Source organism: Dendroctonus ponderosae, unplaced genomic scaffold, assembly GCF_020466585.1.
Source record: "Dendroctonus ponderosae isolate FM_Combo_2020 unplaced genomic scaffold, Dpon_F_20191213v2 Dpon_F_20191213_1, whole genome shotgun sequence".
Taxonomy (NCBI): Eukaryota; Metazoa; Arthropoda; class Insecta; order Coleoptera; family Curculionidae; genus Dendroctonus; species Dendroctonus ponderosae.
The window spans coordinates 15,823,814-15,843,719 of record NW_026017110.1 but is presented as its reverse complement, the minus strand read 5'-3'; the positions used below and the strand labels follow the sequence as shown (position 1 = coordinate 15,843,719).

At 33.9% G+C, this 19,906-nt stretch overlaps 2 protein-coding genes across 6 annotated transcripts; one reads left to right on the top strand and one right to left on the bottom strand.

The window, feature by feature from the left end:
• Positions 1–869: 869 nt before the first annotated feature.
• Positions 870–12,312, top strand: LOC109543348 (disintegrin and metalloproteinase domain-containing protein 10; the record flags this gene model as incomplete). 5 transcript variants are annotated; one of them, XM_048661812.1, is given in 14 exon segments in its annotated part: positions 870–1,130; positions 2,271–2,465; positions 3,615–3,973; positions 4,431–4,595; positions 4,775–5,027; positions 5,121–5,254; positions 5,316–5,499; positions 5,617–5,785; positions 5,867–6,056; positions 7,335–7,550; positions 7,643–7,924; positions 8,148–8,289; positions 9,056–9,129; positions 10,071–12,312. In XM_048661812.1, coding segments are annotated over 13 exon segments (2,618 nt in total), but the record flags the coding sequence as incomplete, so codon positions are not given.
• LOC109543347 (membrane-associated protein Hem) lies at positions 11,111–17,570 on the bottom strand. The gene is made up of 3 exons (XM_019913021.2): positions 16,432–17,570; positions 15,958–16,206; positions 11,111–15,228 (listed from the first exon to the last, which is right to left on the bottom strand). The coding sequence occupies exons 1-3, from the start codon at positions 17,369–17,371 to the stop codon at positions 13,040–13,042; spliced, it is 3,378 nt and encodes a 1,125-aa protein (XP_019768580.2). The 5' UTR covers positions 17,372–17,570; the 3' UTR covers positions 11,111–13,039.
• Between the last annotated feature and the right edge of the window lie 2,336 nt (positions 17,571–19,906).

The window sequence follows — 19,906 nt, the reverse complement described above, 5'->3', positions numbered from 1 at the left end:
GTAAGCCTTCATGAGAAGGCCAYGATGAGAAGGAATCCATATTCATCCCGCATCTAAAGTCGGCCAAATATATACGTAAATAATTATTGAGTTTATCTATTTTGGTATAATATAAATTAATTTATCTTGATTGTTTTTGCTTCAAATTGAGGTAACTTTAATGGATTAAGCATTGAATTATTTATCTATCTCGCCCAGCTAACGGGTGTCAAATCGAACAACATATCAATGCTGGTTTCATGTATTTTCYACTTTATTTTGCTTCAACTAATTCCGTGTTCCCTGGTACTCATTATTAATTCGTTTTAATTATCTTATTAACGAAGCAACTTTAACTACCACAAACAGACGCAAAACATATGCATCATCTGCATTGTAAATTGTTTATGTTCAGCGGCTGCCATAAGCATTTTCCAATGGGGTTTCGATTTTATACACTGTATGGCAATAATTATTGATGGATTGATCTATAGATACATATGCTTTAGACTTACTTGATTGACTTTGGAAATTCAGAGAAATATATAGGATTTTTTCTATTCTAATGCTGACTCATTAAAACACTTTTACGGCTATGTTTGATTATTATAGCAAATCTTTTAATTGTAATGTTTATTATGGCCATAAAAAGCAGAAATAACGGCGAGCAATAGGTAGCAGAAATACGTATTGAAAATACTAATTATCTGTTAACGTAATGAAAACTAGAAATAACTTTTTTATTTATTAGTTGATTGACTCAACTGAATTGGCACAGGTGGGGGCAAATTGATATCTTACCAAAATTATATTACAGTGGATGTTTTTGCGGTTTTTTTATTTTTCACGTGACGCATGAATGCTTTTCAAACATCATTTATTTTTTGCAGCTAATAATCTAAGTGAATACATCAGCTACTACGAGCCACTCAGCTACGACACCAAAGCAGTTCACAATGCCCATTTGCGTAGCAAACGGTCGCTGGTCAGCAACAACAATGTCTATTTATCGTTCAGCGCACATCAGCGCCATTTTCGATTGCGGTTGAAACGTGATTTGGAGGTGTTCAGCGACAAGCTGGAAGTTTTAGATGATAAAGGCCAAAGAATAGATATGGATACGGCACATGTCTACAGTGGACATATACTGGGTAAGTTTGATGCTGTTGGTAAAATATCTCTGATATCCAGGAAGTATTCTTAATGAATATGCGACGACCCATCAAAGTTTTATCTCGCAGAAAAGGGACAAGATGCAAAGGAAACTTGAGCTATTATAATAATTAAGTTGGACAGCTTCGCAACTTCGGTTCGAAAGTTAAACTCTTCAAAACAGATCCATCAGAATGAACTTAATGGATCACTTTTTATGTAGTTAGATTAGATCTGTCTTGAAGTATTTCAGTCCATTTTTAACCCAAACCGTATAGAGAAGTGAATTTTACATGATTAAATTTTCATATCAGATGAACTTTTTTCCCTGAATGTTCGAACATCGGTTGAAATTTCACCACCATAAATATAATTTCACCACCATATAAGCAATATACATTTTTCGTCTAGTCGTTATATTGCCAGAGCCCTGACTAGTTTGCAACAATTGAGATTTCCCACAGATATTTTGCGCATAAATGTCTAATTTGCTCGTTTCAGATTATCTAGACATCTACTCTCATATGCATGAGAAATTGGCAATCTCTAAAAGTGCGATCTAGTCGGTAATGTAAACGATAAATGAAGTTTTGAGATTCCATTTGTACTCAAGTGATACATTAAATCGGTTCTTAAAGTGATGCTTCTTATTTAATTTTTAAAAATGTGTATACGAATTCTCAGCTAGTTGCTCACATATCCAAGTCATAAATAAAACATTTACTTTGCACTTTGCCATGATTTCAATTTCATTCAATCTCAGTCTGAAATACCTGGTTTTAAATTTCAGTTGAAGTATAAGAAGCCTTCCAGCTTGAGAAAGCGCTTTTTCCTTCTTTTTTGCTTTTTACCTGTTAATTCGTCTCAATTCACAACTGGTTGGCAAGTAACAACAGTCCAAAGTATATAAATACAAACATTATATTATATCCCAATTCGTAAAAGTAAATTGATGGTTTGGTTTGATGTTTTTTTCTCACGATCTATTGTTTTTTACCAGGAATCGGGTAAATTAGCTAGCATTAAATTTCATTTGAGATACCCAATACCGAAATTTTTTACCATTTTCTGTTCATCGGCTTTCCGCTTTTCATCCCTCTAGTGGCATACATTAATTACGTTAATCTATTTTTTTTCAGGTGAACCTGACAGTAAAGTATTTGGCTCCATATCAGAAGGAGTTTTCGAAGGAAAAATTGTTTCGCCTAGTGGGTCGTACTATGTAGAGAAGGCGCATCATTATTTTCCACAGAAAACCCATCCAAACCGAACATTTCATTCGGTAATTTACCATGAAGATCACGTACATGACCCGTACGAAGCCATGCGAGAAGGTAGACAGTTCCTGATATAAATAAATATACTACAACACAGTAATTGCTAGATTTCCAATCAAACATTATTTTTCCTTCTGTATTTGCAATTTGCTTATTTAAAAATGAATCATATTCATTTGCAGTTACTGCCTTGATTTATATATAAATGCAATTCATTTCTTAATATGGAGGAAATCGTATTTTTATCAGTTTGCTTGCAATTTGCGCGAAAAAAGTGAAGGGTTTAGTTGGCCCCTTTCGATAAGATCATCAATAATGAAACCACGGCCTAAAGGGAACTAATGAGGTCAGAATTCAGATTTAATGTTGATTCATTTTCGGCAATATTGGGCATATTTTTTAGGTCCACTTATTAGCGATGCGTGACAACTTTTGTTATATTAGAGTATTGTGTTAATATGCTAATAATGTTGTAAATCATATAGTGAAAATTGAGGTTTTATAGGACTATTACAATAAATTTCCTTTAACACTGTTAATCTTTTATACAATCTTTTATACAAGTAATTACTAAAACTAAAGACTAAATGTCTATTAGCATTTTTACATACTGTTTAGGAAATTGTCATATTACAGTTTTTTTTCCAATTGAGCATTAAATAATTGCCGTCAATCTCCCAAGAACTCATGTTCTGCTCTTCAGTGTAATGTGGAGGATTGTTAGCATGTTGTCACTTTATGAATTTATTTAATTCAAAGGAAACCTCACAGAAACACACATAATACAATGAAAATGATTATTCAAATAATATGGAATAACTGACTAGTTTAAAATAAAAGCATAACAGCCAGCTAATGCATGTAAATTTATGCGAACCGATCAGTTCATCCATCGATGACTTTGAAATATACTGGTAGGATGAGCCATGGAAAATCCCATGCTCTGAGAGGCACATATTGGAATTTGAACTTTTGAAGACAATATTTTAATTAAATTAAATTAGCCGAGCTAGTATTACGTATGGCCCGTTTGCATAAGCCTCTGGTTATTTTTAATTAAAAGTTACTGTAGAATTCAATTTAAGCTCCATAGGTATCCCGATTAAAAGTAAAAAGTATTTCAATTATCACTATGAAAAACATAAATTTTATAAGAATTTTTTATAAGAACTAGTTTATTAAAAAGTTGTTTTTTAAATATTTTAGGTCATTCAGCTGGTTGTGGTATTAATGATGAGGTGATTGCTTGGATGGATTCAATTCACAACACAGTAGTGCCCGATCCATTTCCAACATCGCTGGAAAAACCTCATAATACATCAAAATTAGTGAAACTGCTTTCCAAAGATGAAACGAACCAGATATTAACTAATAAAGTGAATGGTAGTCCAGTGAACCCCAAATCGAGCTATGAGGCTGGCTTTAAGAAGTATTCAAAGGAAGCCAATCAAAACTTTTCACGGCATAAAAGAGCAGCTCGAAGGGACGACAAGAAGAACACTTGCTCTCTATACATACAAACTGATCCGCTTATTTGGAGGCATATTAGGGAAACCTTTCCAGAGGTGCGTAATTTTATTTGTTTTTGTTTAATATTGACTTTAATATGATACTGCTAGTTGCAGTTTTAGTTATGTTGCTTTTTGCGTTATTTATTTATTATTTTTATAATAATGCAAATTGTTACATGCAAATAACAAATGTATTTGACATCAAACATGAACTTTAAATAAGTGATTTATTTAAATTAGATTCAAGCGCATTATTGCATTTGAAAATAGTGCATTCTAATTTGCATACATTAAACATTAAATAGGCTGTTAATATGCTAAATTCTATTAAATGGATGCACTTAAAATGAGGTTATTCGGGTCAATTCCAATAGCAATTTTCCATTATAATTCTCACATCAATGACTTTACATGATTTAATTTCGTATAATAATTCTTAGTTTCGTTATTTAAAATAAAGAAAGCATTTTATTATTGGCAATCTTACAAGGCGGATTTTGTTCATTTGCAGCACACTGATCCACGAAAGGAGAGCGAAGTTAATGAGAAAACAAGGGAAGAAATTTTATCTTTGATTGCTCATCACGTCACTGCCGTTAATTACATCTATAGGGATACGAAATTTGATGGTAGAAGCGAACATAGGAATATTAAATTTGAAGTACAGAGAATCAAGGTAAATAATTCTTCAGAAATTGTTATTCTTATATCGTTTTAGATATTCATTTATGCGTGTTGCTTATATGAAGAACTTCATTTTGCAAAAGAGCTTAAACATGTAACTGTTTACAGCTCGTAAATTGTATTCGCTATTTCCCTAAACTCCTAAGATATTCTAAAACTTGATGATTTCAGATCGATGATGATTCCTCATGTAAATGTACTCATCACCATTGCGGTGACATGAATCAGTTCTGCCTGGAAAATATCGACGTTAGCAATTTCCTAAATATTCACTCGTTGGGAAATCACGAAGACTTCTGCCTTGCATATGTGTTCACTTATAGAGATTTTACTGGAGGCACTTTAGGCTTGGCCTGGGTCGCCAGTGCTTCCGGCGCTTCAGGAGGGATTTGCGAAAAATACAAAACTTACACCGAGACTATAGGTGAACACAATTTATAAGTTTTGCTTATTGTTTCCTTAAAATTAGCCCTAGTAAGTTCCTTCATTTTATATGTTGATTTTTATTGTTTTGTAGGTGGTATGTACCAGTCCACGAAAAGATCTTTAAACACCGGAATTATCACTTTTGTCAACTACAACAGTCGCGTCCCGCCTAAAGTCTCTCAACTGACTCTTGCTCATGAAATTGGACACAACTTCGGCTCACCTGTAAGCAGTTTGATAATAAACTGTTACAATGCATATTGATTTAATCGTTTTAACATTTTAGCATGACTTTCCACAGGAATGTCGACCTGGTGGATTGAATGGGAATTTTATAATGTTTGCCTCGGCAACCAGTGGAGACAGACCTAACAATAGCAAATTTTCTAGTTGTTCTATTGGCAATATTAGTAACGTGTTAGATGCAATAGATGACAATAAGAAGAGGAATTGTTTTACAGCATCTGCAGGTAAGCGATATGTTCAGACTTTTGCTACGCATTTCTTAAACACTTGAACTAATTGAAATTAAGCTTAGAAATTTAATTTATTAAATGGGAATAAATGGCTAACGTGTCTAATCATAGGTGCCTTTTGCGGAAATAAAATTGTGGAAGCTGGAGAAGAATGCGATTGTGGTTACGACGACAATGAGTGCCAGGATAAATGTTGTTATCCCCGAATTATCAGCATTGAAGATCGACAAAGGAATATCAACGCCACTGGTTGTAGACGCCCCCGGGGAACCGAATGCAGGTAAAAAACATTACACACATTTTATTAGAAGTATTAGAATGTTTGAGAGGAATTGTTTAAAAAATTTTAAACTAATTTCAGTCCTAGCCAAGGCCCGTGCTGTAATGGAGATACATGCAAATTTATACAACCTTATGAGCGCGAACTATGTAAAACTGAGTCCGATTGTTCCATGTCTTCACATTGCAATGGAAAAAGTGCCGAATGTCCGTCTCCACAGCCTCGACCGGATAAAACGAAATGCAATAACGGAACTCAACTTTGCATCAAGGTAAGTTCATTAACCAGCAAATAATTTAGGGTTATTATTAAGAGATATTTATCGGACGTATTTTCGATTCAACTAATTAGTTCATTTTATAACTTTTGCTGCAGGCATTGAGTTAATCCTAAATAGTACGAGGGTGGTTTGAAAAGTCTGTTAAAAAATGAAAACTACTTATTTTTTTACGATAGATTATTTATATTTTTCAACATAGGTAATCTAGTTTTAGACTAATCCACTTCGTCCAATGTGCTCTTGTCTGTTGATCCCTTCCGAATAATAGGATTGGTTCAAGTCTGTAAAATAGACATTCGTTTCTGCAATCACTTCGTTTGAGTAAAATCTTTTTCCGCCCGCCATGTCTTCATATTGTCGAACACATAATAGTCCGAGGGAGCCAAGTCTGGAGAATAGCGGGGATGTGCAACGAGTTGTGGTCGGCGAGCTGGTGCGTTATCGTGATGGGAAAGGACTTTTTTGTGGGCCAACCGTGGACGTTTTTCTCGCAGTTCGGTCACTATGCAGTTAATGTTTAACATTGCTTTATCAACATATGAGTCTTCCATAAAAACAAATTTACAGCTAGTTTTACCAAAATCGATAGTACCATTCTGCCGATATTTAAAAAAATATATTTTTTTGAAGAATTTTTACGATCAATAGTAGAGGAGCCAGAAATTTTTTGTTAATAAATGGGTCAGATCGTCTTTTTTTGATCCAAATAATATCGCAATACCCTTTTGATCATGTGCTTACGGGACACCCTGTATATCAGCAGAAAATTTTGGTGTTTTGTTGTTCTTTTTCCTCTCTTTCTGGTGTCCGAGAGTGCCCATATTTCGACTTTGTGGGTATTTATTTCTATAAGTATCTCTTGTCTCTCTTATTCCACGATCTAATGTTCCAGCATGCTACTCTTAGTTCGGTATCCTTTCTCGTAGACCTATTTCTAGCGGTGGTCGTCTTTAAGTGGTTTCGTCTTATATCCGAGGCTCTCTGATCGTTTCTATAACCATTTTTTTGCCGGTACAGGTCACTAACTTCACTTCTGAACCCTTGTTTTTATCCGAGCTTGAAACCGGCTACGCTACTATTCCTCTAAGCTTACTCAATTTACCCCGTCAGCAGTGCACGCCGAGTTCAAAAGATGCTACTAATTGACATTAACTTCGATAGGCATCATTAGTGTCCTCTCTCTGACTTTGCACGTACGATCCATACCACCCCCGGATTCGTGCTACTGTGAAGTATATCCGGATTTCAGAATTTCATTAATTTTTTTAGGGTGAATGCTTGGGCTCTATATGCCTTGAGTGGAACTTGCAAGCTTGCTCTCTCAATAGCCATGATAAGCCAGATATAAATAAAAGAGAGCTGTGTGAATTGGCTTGCCAAAATGGTACTGATATTTGTAGAAGCACTAGAGAATTTGCCGAGAAAGTCGGCCTACCAACAGGAGGAATTAGTTTGCGACCTGGATCTCCATGTGATAATTTCCAGGTAAGTTCGACAATAATTAAATCAAAACCTCTAGGAACTTCAATTAAGCCCGTAATTTCTTAGTGAGTCAAAAATTTGATTTTCTCATTCAGGGATATTGTGATGTTTTCCTCAAATGTCGAGCAGTCGATGCTGATGGCCCTCTAGTTCGTTTGATGAATTTACTACTTAATAAGCAAACGTTGCTTACTGTAGCGCAATGGATCACTGAATACTGGTGGGCTGTACTGTTGATGAGTATAGCATTTATGATTTTCATGGGACTGTTTATTAAATGCTGTGCAGTACACACACCTTCGTCTAATCCAAAGAAACCGCCTGCTAGAAGAATTAGCGATACATTACGAAGACCTATGAATACTTTAAGAAGAATGGTAAGAAATATACATTTTTTAAAACTTAACTTTCGACTACAGTAAAGTTGTTGGAGATAAATTAAATTTATGTTAATGTGTTTTTGGGTCAAGTTTTAATAAAATTCAAGACTCTACAGGACCAGACTTACACAGCAATAACTATAATTCAATAACAATATCATTATAAAATATAAAAATCCTGTGTTAGTGTATTGATGATATTATTTTTTGCATATTTTAGAGGCATCCGCACGGTGCCGCTGGACGGGCAGTTCCGGTTCCCGGTCGAAGTCGACCCGATAGATCGGGAAGACCCACTTCTAGTCAAGCAGGTCCTAGACAAGGGTATGGAGAAGGTCGGGGTCAGTATCAAGCCCCAAAAGGTAAAAGTAGTAAATGTACGTTCATGATTTTTAATATTTTTTATCATTCACTATTTGCTCCAATTTCGCATATTTTTCACAGCTTTTTAATCTCAATCGATAAGATTGATGCTTATTTTTTTTTCTCCAGAACTACTGTTTTTGTTATCTAATTGGCAGCCGGTTGAAAAATAATAGATATTTTCGGAACTGTTTACTAAAAGAGAGTAGGACTGTGGGCATCTGCATTATTTGCAGTTTTGTTACAAAATCTGAAACACTTGATCTGATTGAACTTGTCAGCTTCAGTTCAGCCAATTACATGCCAAAAAGCACATATTGTGGAAAACATGTTTCATTATTAATTCATCTAACATCGCTAAATAGTCACTGCATTGTAGTTTGTTGTTGTATTGTGTCATGTGTGTTTTTACATGTTCATTATGTACCCGAATTTAATAATTAACATTAGTCTTATAATCATTTTCGTATAACGTATACAGTTTTGCGTTTTTTGCTTTCTATTCCACATCTCACTGTTTTTTTTAAGGAATCAGACCTCACTATTGATGATCGATCGTTTCGTATTTTGGAAGCGGATATTGATCATTATTTCACCTTATCACTAGGATTTAAATTTGATTTAATTTCAATATATTGAAAAACATTTGAAATTGATTGTTAAAGGAATCAACAATAATTTTTTGCAGTATATGCGTAACAACACACAGGCACGTACTAATGAAATATTTTTGTTTTCAAACTTAACCAGATTATTCTCCATTAGCCACGGCACCGCCTTCCGCTGCCAGCTATCAATATGCCGGAGCATATGAAATGAGAAACAAAGTCTGACAGAAAGTAAGTATTTCTTTAGGCAAAAGCAAATATGGCATGGAAATGAAATCGTGATTTTATGTGAAAACAAAACACGCGCGTTTAAAATTTGTTATTTAAGCCAATTTAAATTAATTAGATGCGCATTATGATTTAGAAGCAATGTTCTGTAATTTATATTTGCCATTTTTTATGAACGTCGTGTTTTCCGTTTTTGTCATTTTTCTACCTTATAAGAAAGATTTAAACGTTTCATACTTTTTGTAGCTAACCTACCTGCCTCGAATTTTTTATGAAATTGTTTCCAATTTGAATTTGACTAAAGTGCGGCTCGGATATTTTATAAAATATATTATATATTCAGAAAATATATAATTATCTGATAACTGCCGCATCTTCAAAAGATTTTGTTGAATCGTTGAAAACTAGCGGCGACTGCTTTAGGTTGCATTAAAATTTGTTTTCTATTATATGCTTTTGCGTGCAATTTTTGGACTCTAATAATAACGCAAACATTATTTTTTCTAAACCAATAAAGGCCTGTGTCTTCTTTGTCAACTATTACTTCTTGAGCATTTTTTCCATCAGATGTTCCTAAGCATGCTAATATATATATTTTTTCAATTTGTAAATCACACAAATCACAAGTTGGACCGTTTTTTTTATTTAAATTAAAATTTTTAAATATGAAAATATAAATTTCCAATTGTAAAAGTATTCAATTTTTCTTGATTGAAACTGTATTATAGAGTTATAATTCTCAACCTATAAAGGTTGGGAATAACTTCAATAATCATTACTTTAACAAAAAGTACCTAGAACTAATTTTACTCCCAATGAATGCGTTTTTTGAACGACATGAATGCGAACATTTTAGACTTTTGCAACAACAATTTTTCTTCAAATCTCAAAATCAACTGCACTAAACTTTTTGCTCGTTTTTATAACCGATGTTGATTTGATAGGATGAAGGAGGGACCAGTGAATTAACTGCTCCTCCTAGGGTGTCTCCTCCGCCCGATTATCCAGGCACCCCAATGTTGTCTAACATAATACTGAACTTCGATCAACCAAGTGATACAAACCATGATGCAAGATGCAGTTTGCGAGTTCCGGACGTGAATACTTCCCGACCGAGAGTATCCAGTCCGGAAGTGATAATTCTGCCAGGTGTGAATGTGAATGCAGGCCTGGCATCCGTAGCTGAACGATCATCAGATTCAGTGTTTGTTTCGTAATTTGGGAGTTGCAACATTCGGAATCAGCGGAACTTTTTTTCATTCGCTTTGAATTCAGTAATCATTGTGATTGATGTTTTGATAATGTAACTCATCTAAGATACTCTTCTGCATGTCCCAGATTATGTTCCAGGCAACCTTCTGATTAGGCCAGTCTTGTGCAACTGTACTGCAAGCGTTAGCCAACATGTGTTTTGTGATTGAACATAGATTTTTCAAGTGTGCGTGAATTACCCTAAAAGTAATTTGGTCAAAAAAAAACGGGTGAACATAGAACAAGATGTTTGTAAAATTACGAATTTGTGCTATTTTGAAATTATTTATCAGAATCAAACAAGCGGCTCTGTATTTACACTTTTATCAATTTCTTCGTAAAAAATGACTTTTGCAAATCTTGATTTTGCATAACAGTTCTTGTTCTGTCTGATCGTAATCACCTTTAGTTTAGTGTTAAGTTTTATACCTTGAGGAAAGCTTTGTGAAGCAGTGTAAGATATTATTTAGCTTTCTTTGAGTCAAGGCTGATTTTCTTGTTCGAATTTCCATTTTGTAGATTTTCAATTAGAAATATTGTCCATTTTATTGTTAGTCAGAGGCGCAATGCCCAGAACTTTGTTTAACACTTGTATTGTTAAAGTAACAAAGGTATGTTAGTGTCATTGCCAATATTTTTACAGTATAGCTACTTTTTATTACTTCACCTACGTCGTACCATTTGCCATTGATGCACCAAATATCCAAATAGGTTATTTAAAAAATATATGAAATATTTTATTACTTCTTTTATTGAGTAACTCAAATTCCACATAAAGTACATGGACAGTTAAAGTATTATTGGACGCTCTAGTTGTTTTATAGTAAGCATATAACTTTATTTTAAATTGCAGGCTGTTTTGTGATTATAACAAATGTAAACAACTATATTATCAGAAAAGCGCCCTGTACCTCATATATTATATATTCTGACTTTAAGACCAATGTAAATTCTTTAACTATCATTTATATATGCAAATACTTCCTTTCGTGTTGGTACGTTTAACCACATGGCATTGTATTTTGCAGTGGCCAAAGAAAAACACTATTTCTCTTCAGTTTTAACCGATTATATTTTCTTCGGTTTCCCTACATACACCTTTGAAAGATCCGTTTTTGGCGAGATTAATGGAGTTTTTTTCTGCTTTGAATGAATTGCATAATTTGATATTTTTCAGCATAATTCCAATAATTCCCCAATAATTACATGGTAGTTTTAAAAAGAGTATAAATCCATGTTTCCATTTGTTGAAATATTGCTCAATATTTGCTGTACTTTCAAAGCCAAAGTCAAATTTTATTTAAGATATACTATTTATCTGTCTATTAAAAGATTTTCTTATATTAAGGGTAAAACAATTGTTTTTTAATAACGCGTCAGTGGAATGCAAATGCAACATGAAAGCAACTCAAAATTTATTATGCTAATGTTCTTCAAATATTGATTTAAATTGACTTTTGTTAATTCGACACTTTTTGATTCATTCCTTCGAAGTTCCTGCAAAAACAGGCGCACAACAAACAAACACAATCCGCGCAAGATTACAGATTTTGAGACACGGAAATTCGGGACTGGCCACTGTAAAATTTTTCAATGAAAGCATTTTATGTATATTTATATTATCAACTTGCGACAAATATCTATATAAAAAATGTGCAGATTCTTTACAGATCTCATTAATTTTAAAAACGAAATATTTTCTTTGCGAAAACGGTATTTTTGTAATGGGTGAAAATTGTATGTACTATTGTTAACATTTTTTGAAAATGTGATAATTACTCAAAAAGCAAAAAATAAGATTTTCAAACTATTTGTCTTCATCCCATAGAAGTTTAGTGTATCAATATAATATATTTGATGCTATTCTCCGTATCTGGTATTGTAAAAACAATATTTATGTAAATAAGGGAAATTAAATAGTTGTTTTTATACGAATTTCTACTTGTTATTCCTTATTTCCTAGCCTAACCAACTGTTTATTTTCGATTATCATAATGTTCACCTGATTTCTTAGTTCTGCGATGATAAATTTGTCATTTTATTGAATTTTTGCAAGTTTAAGTCATCTCATCTTAAATATGAATTTTTACATACTGAAATGTGATCAAATATCATGCTTCAAATAGTAGTAAATTAATAAAAAATTATTCTATTCTATAAGACTTCTGTTGCCTACAAAATAAATAGCCTTAACCTAGAAATATATACTTAGATACATTGAAACATATTTGTACTTACTTTAATTTGAACAAGCTTTGTGTTTTAAAAGTTACAAAGTACATTCCATAGAGTCCTTCCGGACAATTTTTTAATTAAAAGTATATAATTTAAAGCAAACACGATGATCGAAATTTGGCAAATATTTATAAGAACGTTTTTCGATAAGCTTCGAATAAGCTCAAGAAAAACTTCTTAAAAGTGTTCACTACGACGAATCACCCTGCATCGTTCAAGCTTAAACACAGCAGGTGGTGAATTGTAACTAAAATACTATAATCAATAATAAAAATAATAATAAAAATTAAGGACAAATCAAATTTTAATCCATTTTCGACATCCAATCAATAAAAATCTCAGATATAATGCAATTCTAGAACTGTTAAAACGTATTTTCAGCTTTCCTTGAACTGAAAATCATCCAATTTTCCCAAATATTAAAAATTTACATGTTTTGCTCAAGTTTATATACGTCGTGATAAGCATTGCGGATCAGTGCATAAGGAAAGCACGATTCCAGCAAGTCCATAGTTAAAAAAGGCGATTCTTGGACGATTTCATCCAAAAGCAAATATACAGATTCCCTATTTTTTACAGCGTCTTTGTCGGCTTCCTGGCCCAATCGTAGCAAACTCGAAGAAGCCAAAGCTAAAAATTCTTTCATTCGCTGTTCGATGTCGCTTTGGCCACATAATGTAAAAAGAACCGCGAAAATATGGTTTACTGCCAACGCCATACAATGGATATTGTTTGTATGTCCTTCCAAGGATGGCCTGTAAAACGACTGTTCTAGTCTTGCGAGTCTTGGTATCGAAACAGCGACAAACACCATGAGCAAACATACAAGGAGATGTTCAGTATCGGACTCGAATTGAATTTTTTGCAATCTTAGTGTAGATAGTAATAAAGGATCTACTTTGCAGCTTAAACCAGCTGCCGAAGTCATTTCGCTTACAATCTTCATCGGATCACCACTGGGTAGATAATGTTTGAAGTCTAAAATCGAACTCAGTAAAAATGGTATTCGTTGCTCCAAGACATCAGTTAAACTAGACTGCGCCAATTGTCTAAAACTCAAAATCACTCCCACAATAGTCATTCGCTGTAAAACATTGTCGGCATTTATTAATCTTTTACAGTGCTCTTTCATAACTTCGGGTTTATCAAAACTCGTCCTCAACACCAGCAGCACGTTCTTGTTCATATCTGCTAACTTCCTAAGTTCCATAACTTGGTTCGTAATTAGCCACACTAAGTTTTCATTTAGCTGCCCCATACCGTAAGGGCCAATCAGTTCGGCTAGTGCCTTCATTTCATTAACATCGGAAAACTCTTCAGGATTGAATGGGATTGTACTTTCAAGTGTTAAGCTAACAAATGATCTTTGGTTCTTGGAGAAAATTATACTGCCAGTAGTGACTCTGCGAAGTAGTACTTCAGAGTACCATTCTGTATAAATTGATGCAATAGTATTCTCTCCATGACTATCCATAGTTTGAGTCTGCTGTAATAGGCAATTGTTAAAAACGCGAGTTATGTCGATATGTACATAATTTTCAACAGTCTGCAACACATCCATGTAAGATCGAACGGAAACCAACAGCTCCGACGGTTTGGCAATTTCATTAGTATCAGGATTGTACATCACCATTCCTACTAATGCTTTAGCAAATCTATTTTCCAAGTGTTGATGCAAATATTCGCGAGGCGCAAAAGTATACTCCCATACGTTAATGTTGGAAAAATAGTTAATGGCGTAACACAGCTCTGTTATGGCCATGTGAAATTTGTCCATGGTTGTTAAATTTTCTCGAGTTTTCCTGTAACTTTCCATGCCAGGTTTTTCAAACTCTGCGGCATTTTTTTTGTTTTTTTCCTTTTTCTTCCTGTTCATTTGCAGCGATATTAAATGAGCACAATTTTTTGGTAACAGTTTGTCGCTCATCTTGCAATGTGCGTCGCAGATTGCGGTGAGTATGTTTTTGGCTTCTTTGGCCATTTCGTCTAAAAACATGTTCACAACCGACAAACTTCGCTCTCTAATGTGATGCCGTTCTTCCGGGCACAGTTCATGGGTGCACAGTTGGAAGTGACTGCAAATCGATGGAAACGCAATAATATAACGATTTTGAGCTGGAAATTCCAAACACATGTGAAACTGAGTTTCGAATGCTCGATTGTAGAAGCAAAATATGGACAGATCCGACGTTTCACGTAACATCTCGTCTAGATTGTCAACCATTTTCGTATGAAATTGAACCATATCCATTAGCTGGCCTAATCCTCTCACTTCCATTAATCTCAATTTCGATTGTTGCGTGGATGTATAGGCCTGCAATCGCAACCAATCCAATCTAAAGGCGAAAAAATTGAACGTTTCATTCTCTTCCACTTGCTTAACGGACAATCCGGAAATGGTATTACATAAAGAGGATAAAATAACTGCTTCATCATCCGGACAACTTTGCAACGCTTGCATTTGTTGTTTCAATTCGATTGCGTCCCAATGAGATAGATACTGTACGTAATATCTTTGCATCACTTGGCTGTATTTTCGGACAAGCACACGTAAGTCTTCGATGTGGAAGAGCAATTCAGGAAGATGACGATCCACAAGATCTTCAGTTAATTTTCCTGAAAGCAACAAACGCAAAAATTCGCAATTTTACTAACATAACTATTGAGAATCAATTAAACAGTGAACTCCTAAGTAAATCACTTTTTCGCAGTCTTGCTCTGCAAATTTGTATTTTTAGTAAATTTTTGCGCAATGACATTCAAATTCTAGAAGATAGAGAAATAAAATTTAAACAGAAACTTAATTTGATGCAGCCGCTGATATACGTTAAATTTGCCTTGAAACAAAAACCGCATTTCAAATCATGTTCAAAATGTTATCCTTCAAGTTCAAAAAACGTCCCAATTCGTTTTCCCGCTGATTTTACTATTAAAAAATCCCCTTTTTGATATTTTTGTCTTATTCACTATTAAAAATAAGGACAAGTTTGTGTAAGCGTATATAATCCAGAAGTGTTTTGTTTTCAAAATATTGTCAATTTAATATTTTCATATGGATATTTTGTCGCATCTTATTTTAAATACTGTTTGTAAAAAAAATGAACAAAAATTCCAAGCCCTGTTATAAAATTATGATTTGTTTGGACTTCAATTCAAGTTTTTCGATCAAAACCAAATAGTCCGCTAGATATGCTACGAAATCGTTACGACATTCTTCAACATGTAACAACATTCGGAAATTGAGCGTAAATTTCCCTAATTTATAATGAGCTTTTTTTATATTTATATATGTTTTATTTCACGCCGACAATCCTCTTTAAATAATTTAAAGAAAGAAGAAAATACCTTTAGCTTTGTGATGCGGAGGGTTCTCGTTGTGTCTTAGAAGCCACAAAACTTCATCTCGAGAGTAGGCCAGTCCCATAAAGACGAGTAAAGCTTTTGGCCCCAATAATCCCGGCTGGTCGACAAAAATTAATCCCATCTCCTTAAGTGCGGTACGCAGAAACTTTCTTCTTTCTCTATGGGTGTGAGCAGCTTTTTGAACTGCTTGCTGGTAGGCATCTTTTATGTCACTTATTTTCTTTCCATATCCTGAAAATGGCATGAATATCACTTAGATGGGTGTATGATTTTTACTTTTATGTGATATTCCAAAATCAAGAAATTCAAGTAAAAAAAATATTGTTATTTGGCACATATTAGGTGTTTCCAAGTTTGGATATATTAGTTACTATAATTACCCTATCTGGAACTTGGCTTTGAATCAGATGAGCTCAAACAATACTATTACCTATATTAAAAAAGTATTTTCCATACCTTTCAATGTATCCAAATACGACCAGATATACTGATGAATATACAGAACCTCATCCCTGAACAATGGTAAAATCCAGAAGCTTTCTAAGGCATTGATAAGCAACTTGTGAAAGTGGTCTCCATGTCTATCAAGGAGAACTGAATGAATTAACATTAAGCCAAAAACAATCCATCTCTCCAAGGTCTCCATTGAAAGAAATTCGCAGCTCATCTTGTCTGTATTCACAGGTTTCAGCAAAAATGATGGATTTCCCACTAGGCTTAAGATCTGCTGTTCATCTCGCCAAATCTCAGCAGTAACATTTCGTGGAATATAAATAGCTTCCAACGAAGCTATAGCTTGACTCAATAGTTTCGAGTGAGGAACAAACTCTTCAGAAAGCTTCTTAAATGGAAGGTCGTAATCCATAATCATAGACCCTAAACGAGGAAAATTGGCATCTGTCGATCCGTTTACACTTTCGTAGGAGGCATTATATAGACCTAACACAGCTTTGCGGTCTTCGACTCTAGAGAGCAGTATCATAAGAGCAACGTACGTTGTAACCAAATCCAGGTAATTCTTAGTAAGGTCAAAGTTTATTGCAATGTCGAGTTCTACTTGATAAGCATCCATGGTAGTCAGCAACTCACAAACATGATCTTTAAAGTCCAACAAATCCACAAAAGTCAAGTAGTACAATGAGAGAGACTTGATTATTTCATTGCGAAGACCCTGGATGGGTATGAGGCTCTTGGCGTCCAAATTGGGAAATCTCCTCACAATGCTTTTGATGGAAGATTCCAAGTTTTTATCCGATAAAAACGCAGGCTTGGATTTAGAGTCTGCACACGCCTTTTTAATGTTATATATTCTGGTGAGCATTCCAAGACCTCTATCATTCAGAATGACCAGTTTTTCGGCGAGCTTTCGCTCAGATTGACTCATTTGTCGTGCCATAACTTCGGATTTGATTATAAGACCTGACGTGACTGCTAAAGTTTAAATTCATTCACTCACTGGCAGATCATATTTGCTGTTGCATCAGATATTGAACTGGAAGTTGGTAATAGAAAAAAACAAATTACGCCCAGTTTTATCTAATGGGTAAACACAACTTGATGGTAGGTTTGACGCAATTGACAGTAGAAATGCCAGAAACGGTGATTAGTGAGTTGACGGAACAACGTTGCCAGTTGAAGCTTCTTTGAATCCAAAGTTGTTTCTGTCGGGTATCAACTGAATTTGGGTGGGGCTCCTCAGGAAAAGTTTTCAAAAATTATATTAAACATATTTAACAAACTGCTGTAATTTCAGCTAGTTATCGTGTAAAAAAATCCGTAAATTTTTCTCTGGTTTGAAAAACGCGAAATAACTTAAATTAGCAGCAAAAATTGACATTTAACATATTTAATTTCAAGTTGTATTTATATACTAATTATCTTTTCTATCAAAAATCAATTGCTTTTCTCAATCAATTATTTCTTGTCAAAGTTTGCAATTTCAATTTTAGGCACAATTTAAATGCTGACAATTTGTGAATATTTGACAATTTGAGAAACCAGGTATGACCTGGGTATGACATTTTTGAATCTGTACCGAGATCAGTGACATAAAATAAAAATTAGAAAGCAAAATTTGAAAAAGAAAAGAAAAAAATGCGATTCGCAAAGAGAGTAACAGGTAGGAAGTTGCTTTTTTTTCAACAATGGTGAATTTCCAATAAAAAAACTTAAAAGACGCTCTTTATGGTTAGTCGGTAAGTTCAACAGCATAAAGTTTGAATTGTGAACCATTTCACCATCACATCTCAACAGTTTATATTATTTTATGCATCTTAGAACTCATATTATTAGGCTCAGGAACCATTTTAGATCGACTTTTTGGCTTACAATATTTCGTTAATACCTTTTGTTGTCTTTTGATCAGCTGAGTAATGTGCTCGTTCAGCAAATTATATCGTACTTAATTATCCATATTTTGTTTTGCACTGCGAAGGTATGTAATAGGAAAACTTTAAATCTCCTGATCAGGGACATTTTGTTGACTCTTTTTCTTTCACATTTACAGAGTGTACCATCACGAACGTCCAAAAAGCAGTGTCTCACCGTGTGCACGGTGAGTAAAAATTATCTTAAAAGTCCTTTTTAAAAATTATTTTTCGAATTTGCTGATAAAGTGGTTTTCACGCTGAGGTCAAGTTGATATACACCCCAGCAAACCAAACTTGCAACATTATAATATTATGTGACTAATAATTTCTGTGACTTAGTTTTTATGTAAGCTTTTACATAACATTGATGTAACATATTAAAAGAGGAACATGAAAACAAATTTTTGGTGACAGCGATATTATGTACCGTAAGCATGGTTTACCAGATGACACATCAATGCCACCAACTGGTGTGATTCAAATTTGATTTCATTCAAGACATTCTTTCATGACATGACTTCATTCAAGACAACCCGTGGAGCGGCACAAAACATCCCTCTTGTGAAAAAAGGTCATTTCTAGCAGATGCCAGCTCTTGTCCATTTTTATTTCGTCTGTGCATTGAGCATTTTTAGTAATTACATTAAACTTAACAAGTAGACATTTACTATTTAACAATTAGTGATAGTATAATCCTGCTAAGAGTTGATTTTCTCAAGGTAAGTTAACTGACTATATATATCTATACGTTTTTAACTATTTTCTACTGTTACCAATAAATGAAGTGACTATAGATTTGTCCAGTCGTTGAGCCGTTGAATGTAGCGTCGAATCTGAAGAATATCAGAGTGGTAGTAGTACATATGACATATACATCATGATACTATAACTAACTGTTAGTTTTAGTATCATGGATATACATCAGTATACTACTGAGTACATATACTTAGTAGGTAGTAGGCATTGTAGGCAAGATCATATATAAGAAAAATTAAGTACATAGTTTATGTTTTAATGTAACTAGTAATAAGCAAGTAAGTAATTTTAGCTTAGTTCTTAATAATTAGTGATAAATACAGATTAGTAGTAGCATTTATTGTTATTATTATTAAACACTTATATTTTATGTGTGAGTTATAAGAATATACGAAAATATACATGTATAAATAGATTTGGTAATAGATTTTTCTTTCTAAAATTATTTTGCCCACCAAACCGCTAGGTATAAAGTGATGCGTTGCTTGTGTTTTTAAAAGTTAATATTCCTCTGTGCAATTTAGACCAGTTTATCATGCTTTAAATGATTTGCCGTTGTTTATCTTGAAATCCATCTAAATATGTCTCATTCGTAATACCTAAAAACTATGGACGTAAAAATTTTAATATACAGATCATATCTTTTAGAGAGGATGTTGCAAAAATTCTGATATACGTAACTTTATTCAAATTATTGTTTAAATTGATTAAATTTGTTTAACTTATTTAGCTGATAATAATTATCCCTTAGTTACAACTCCTTCATCCCCAGGTACCAGGGGCGGATCCAGCTTTCGAGTCAAGGG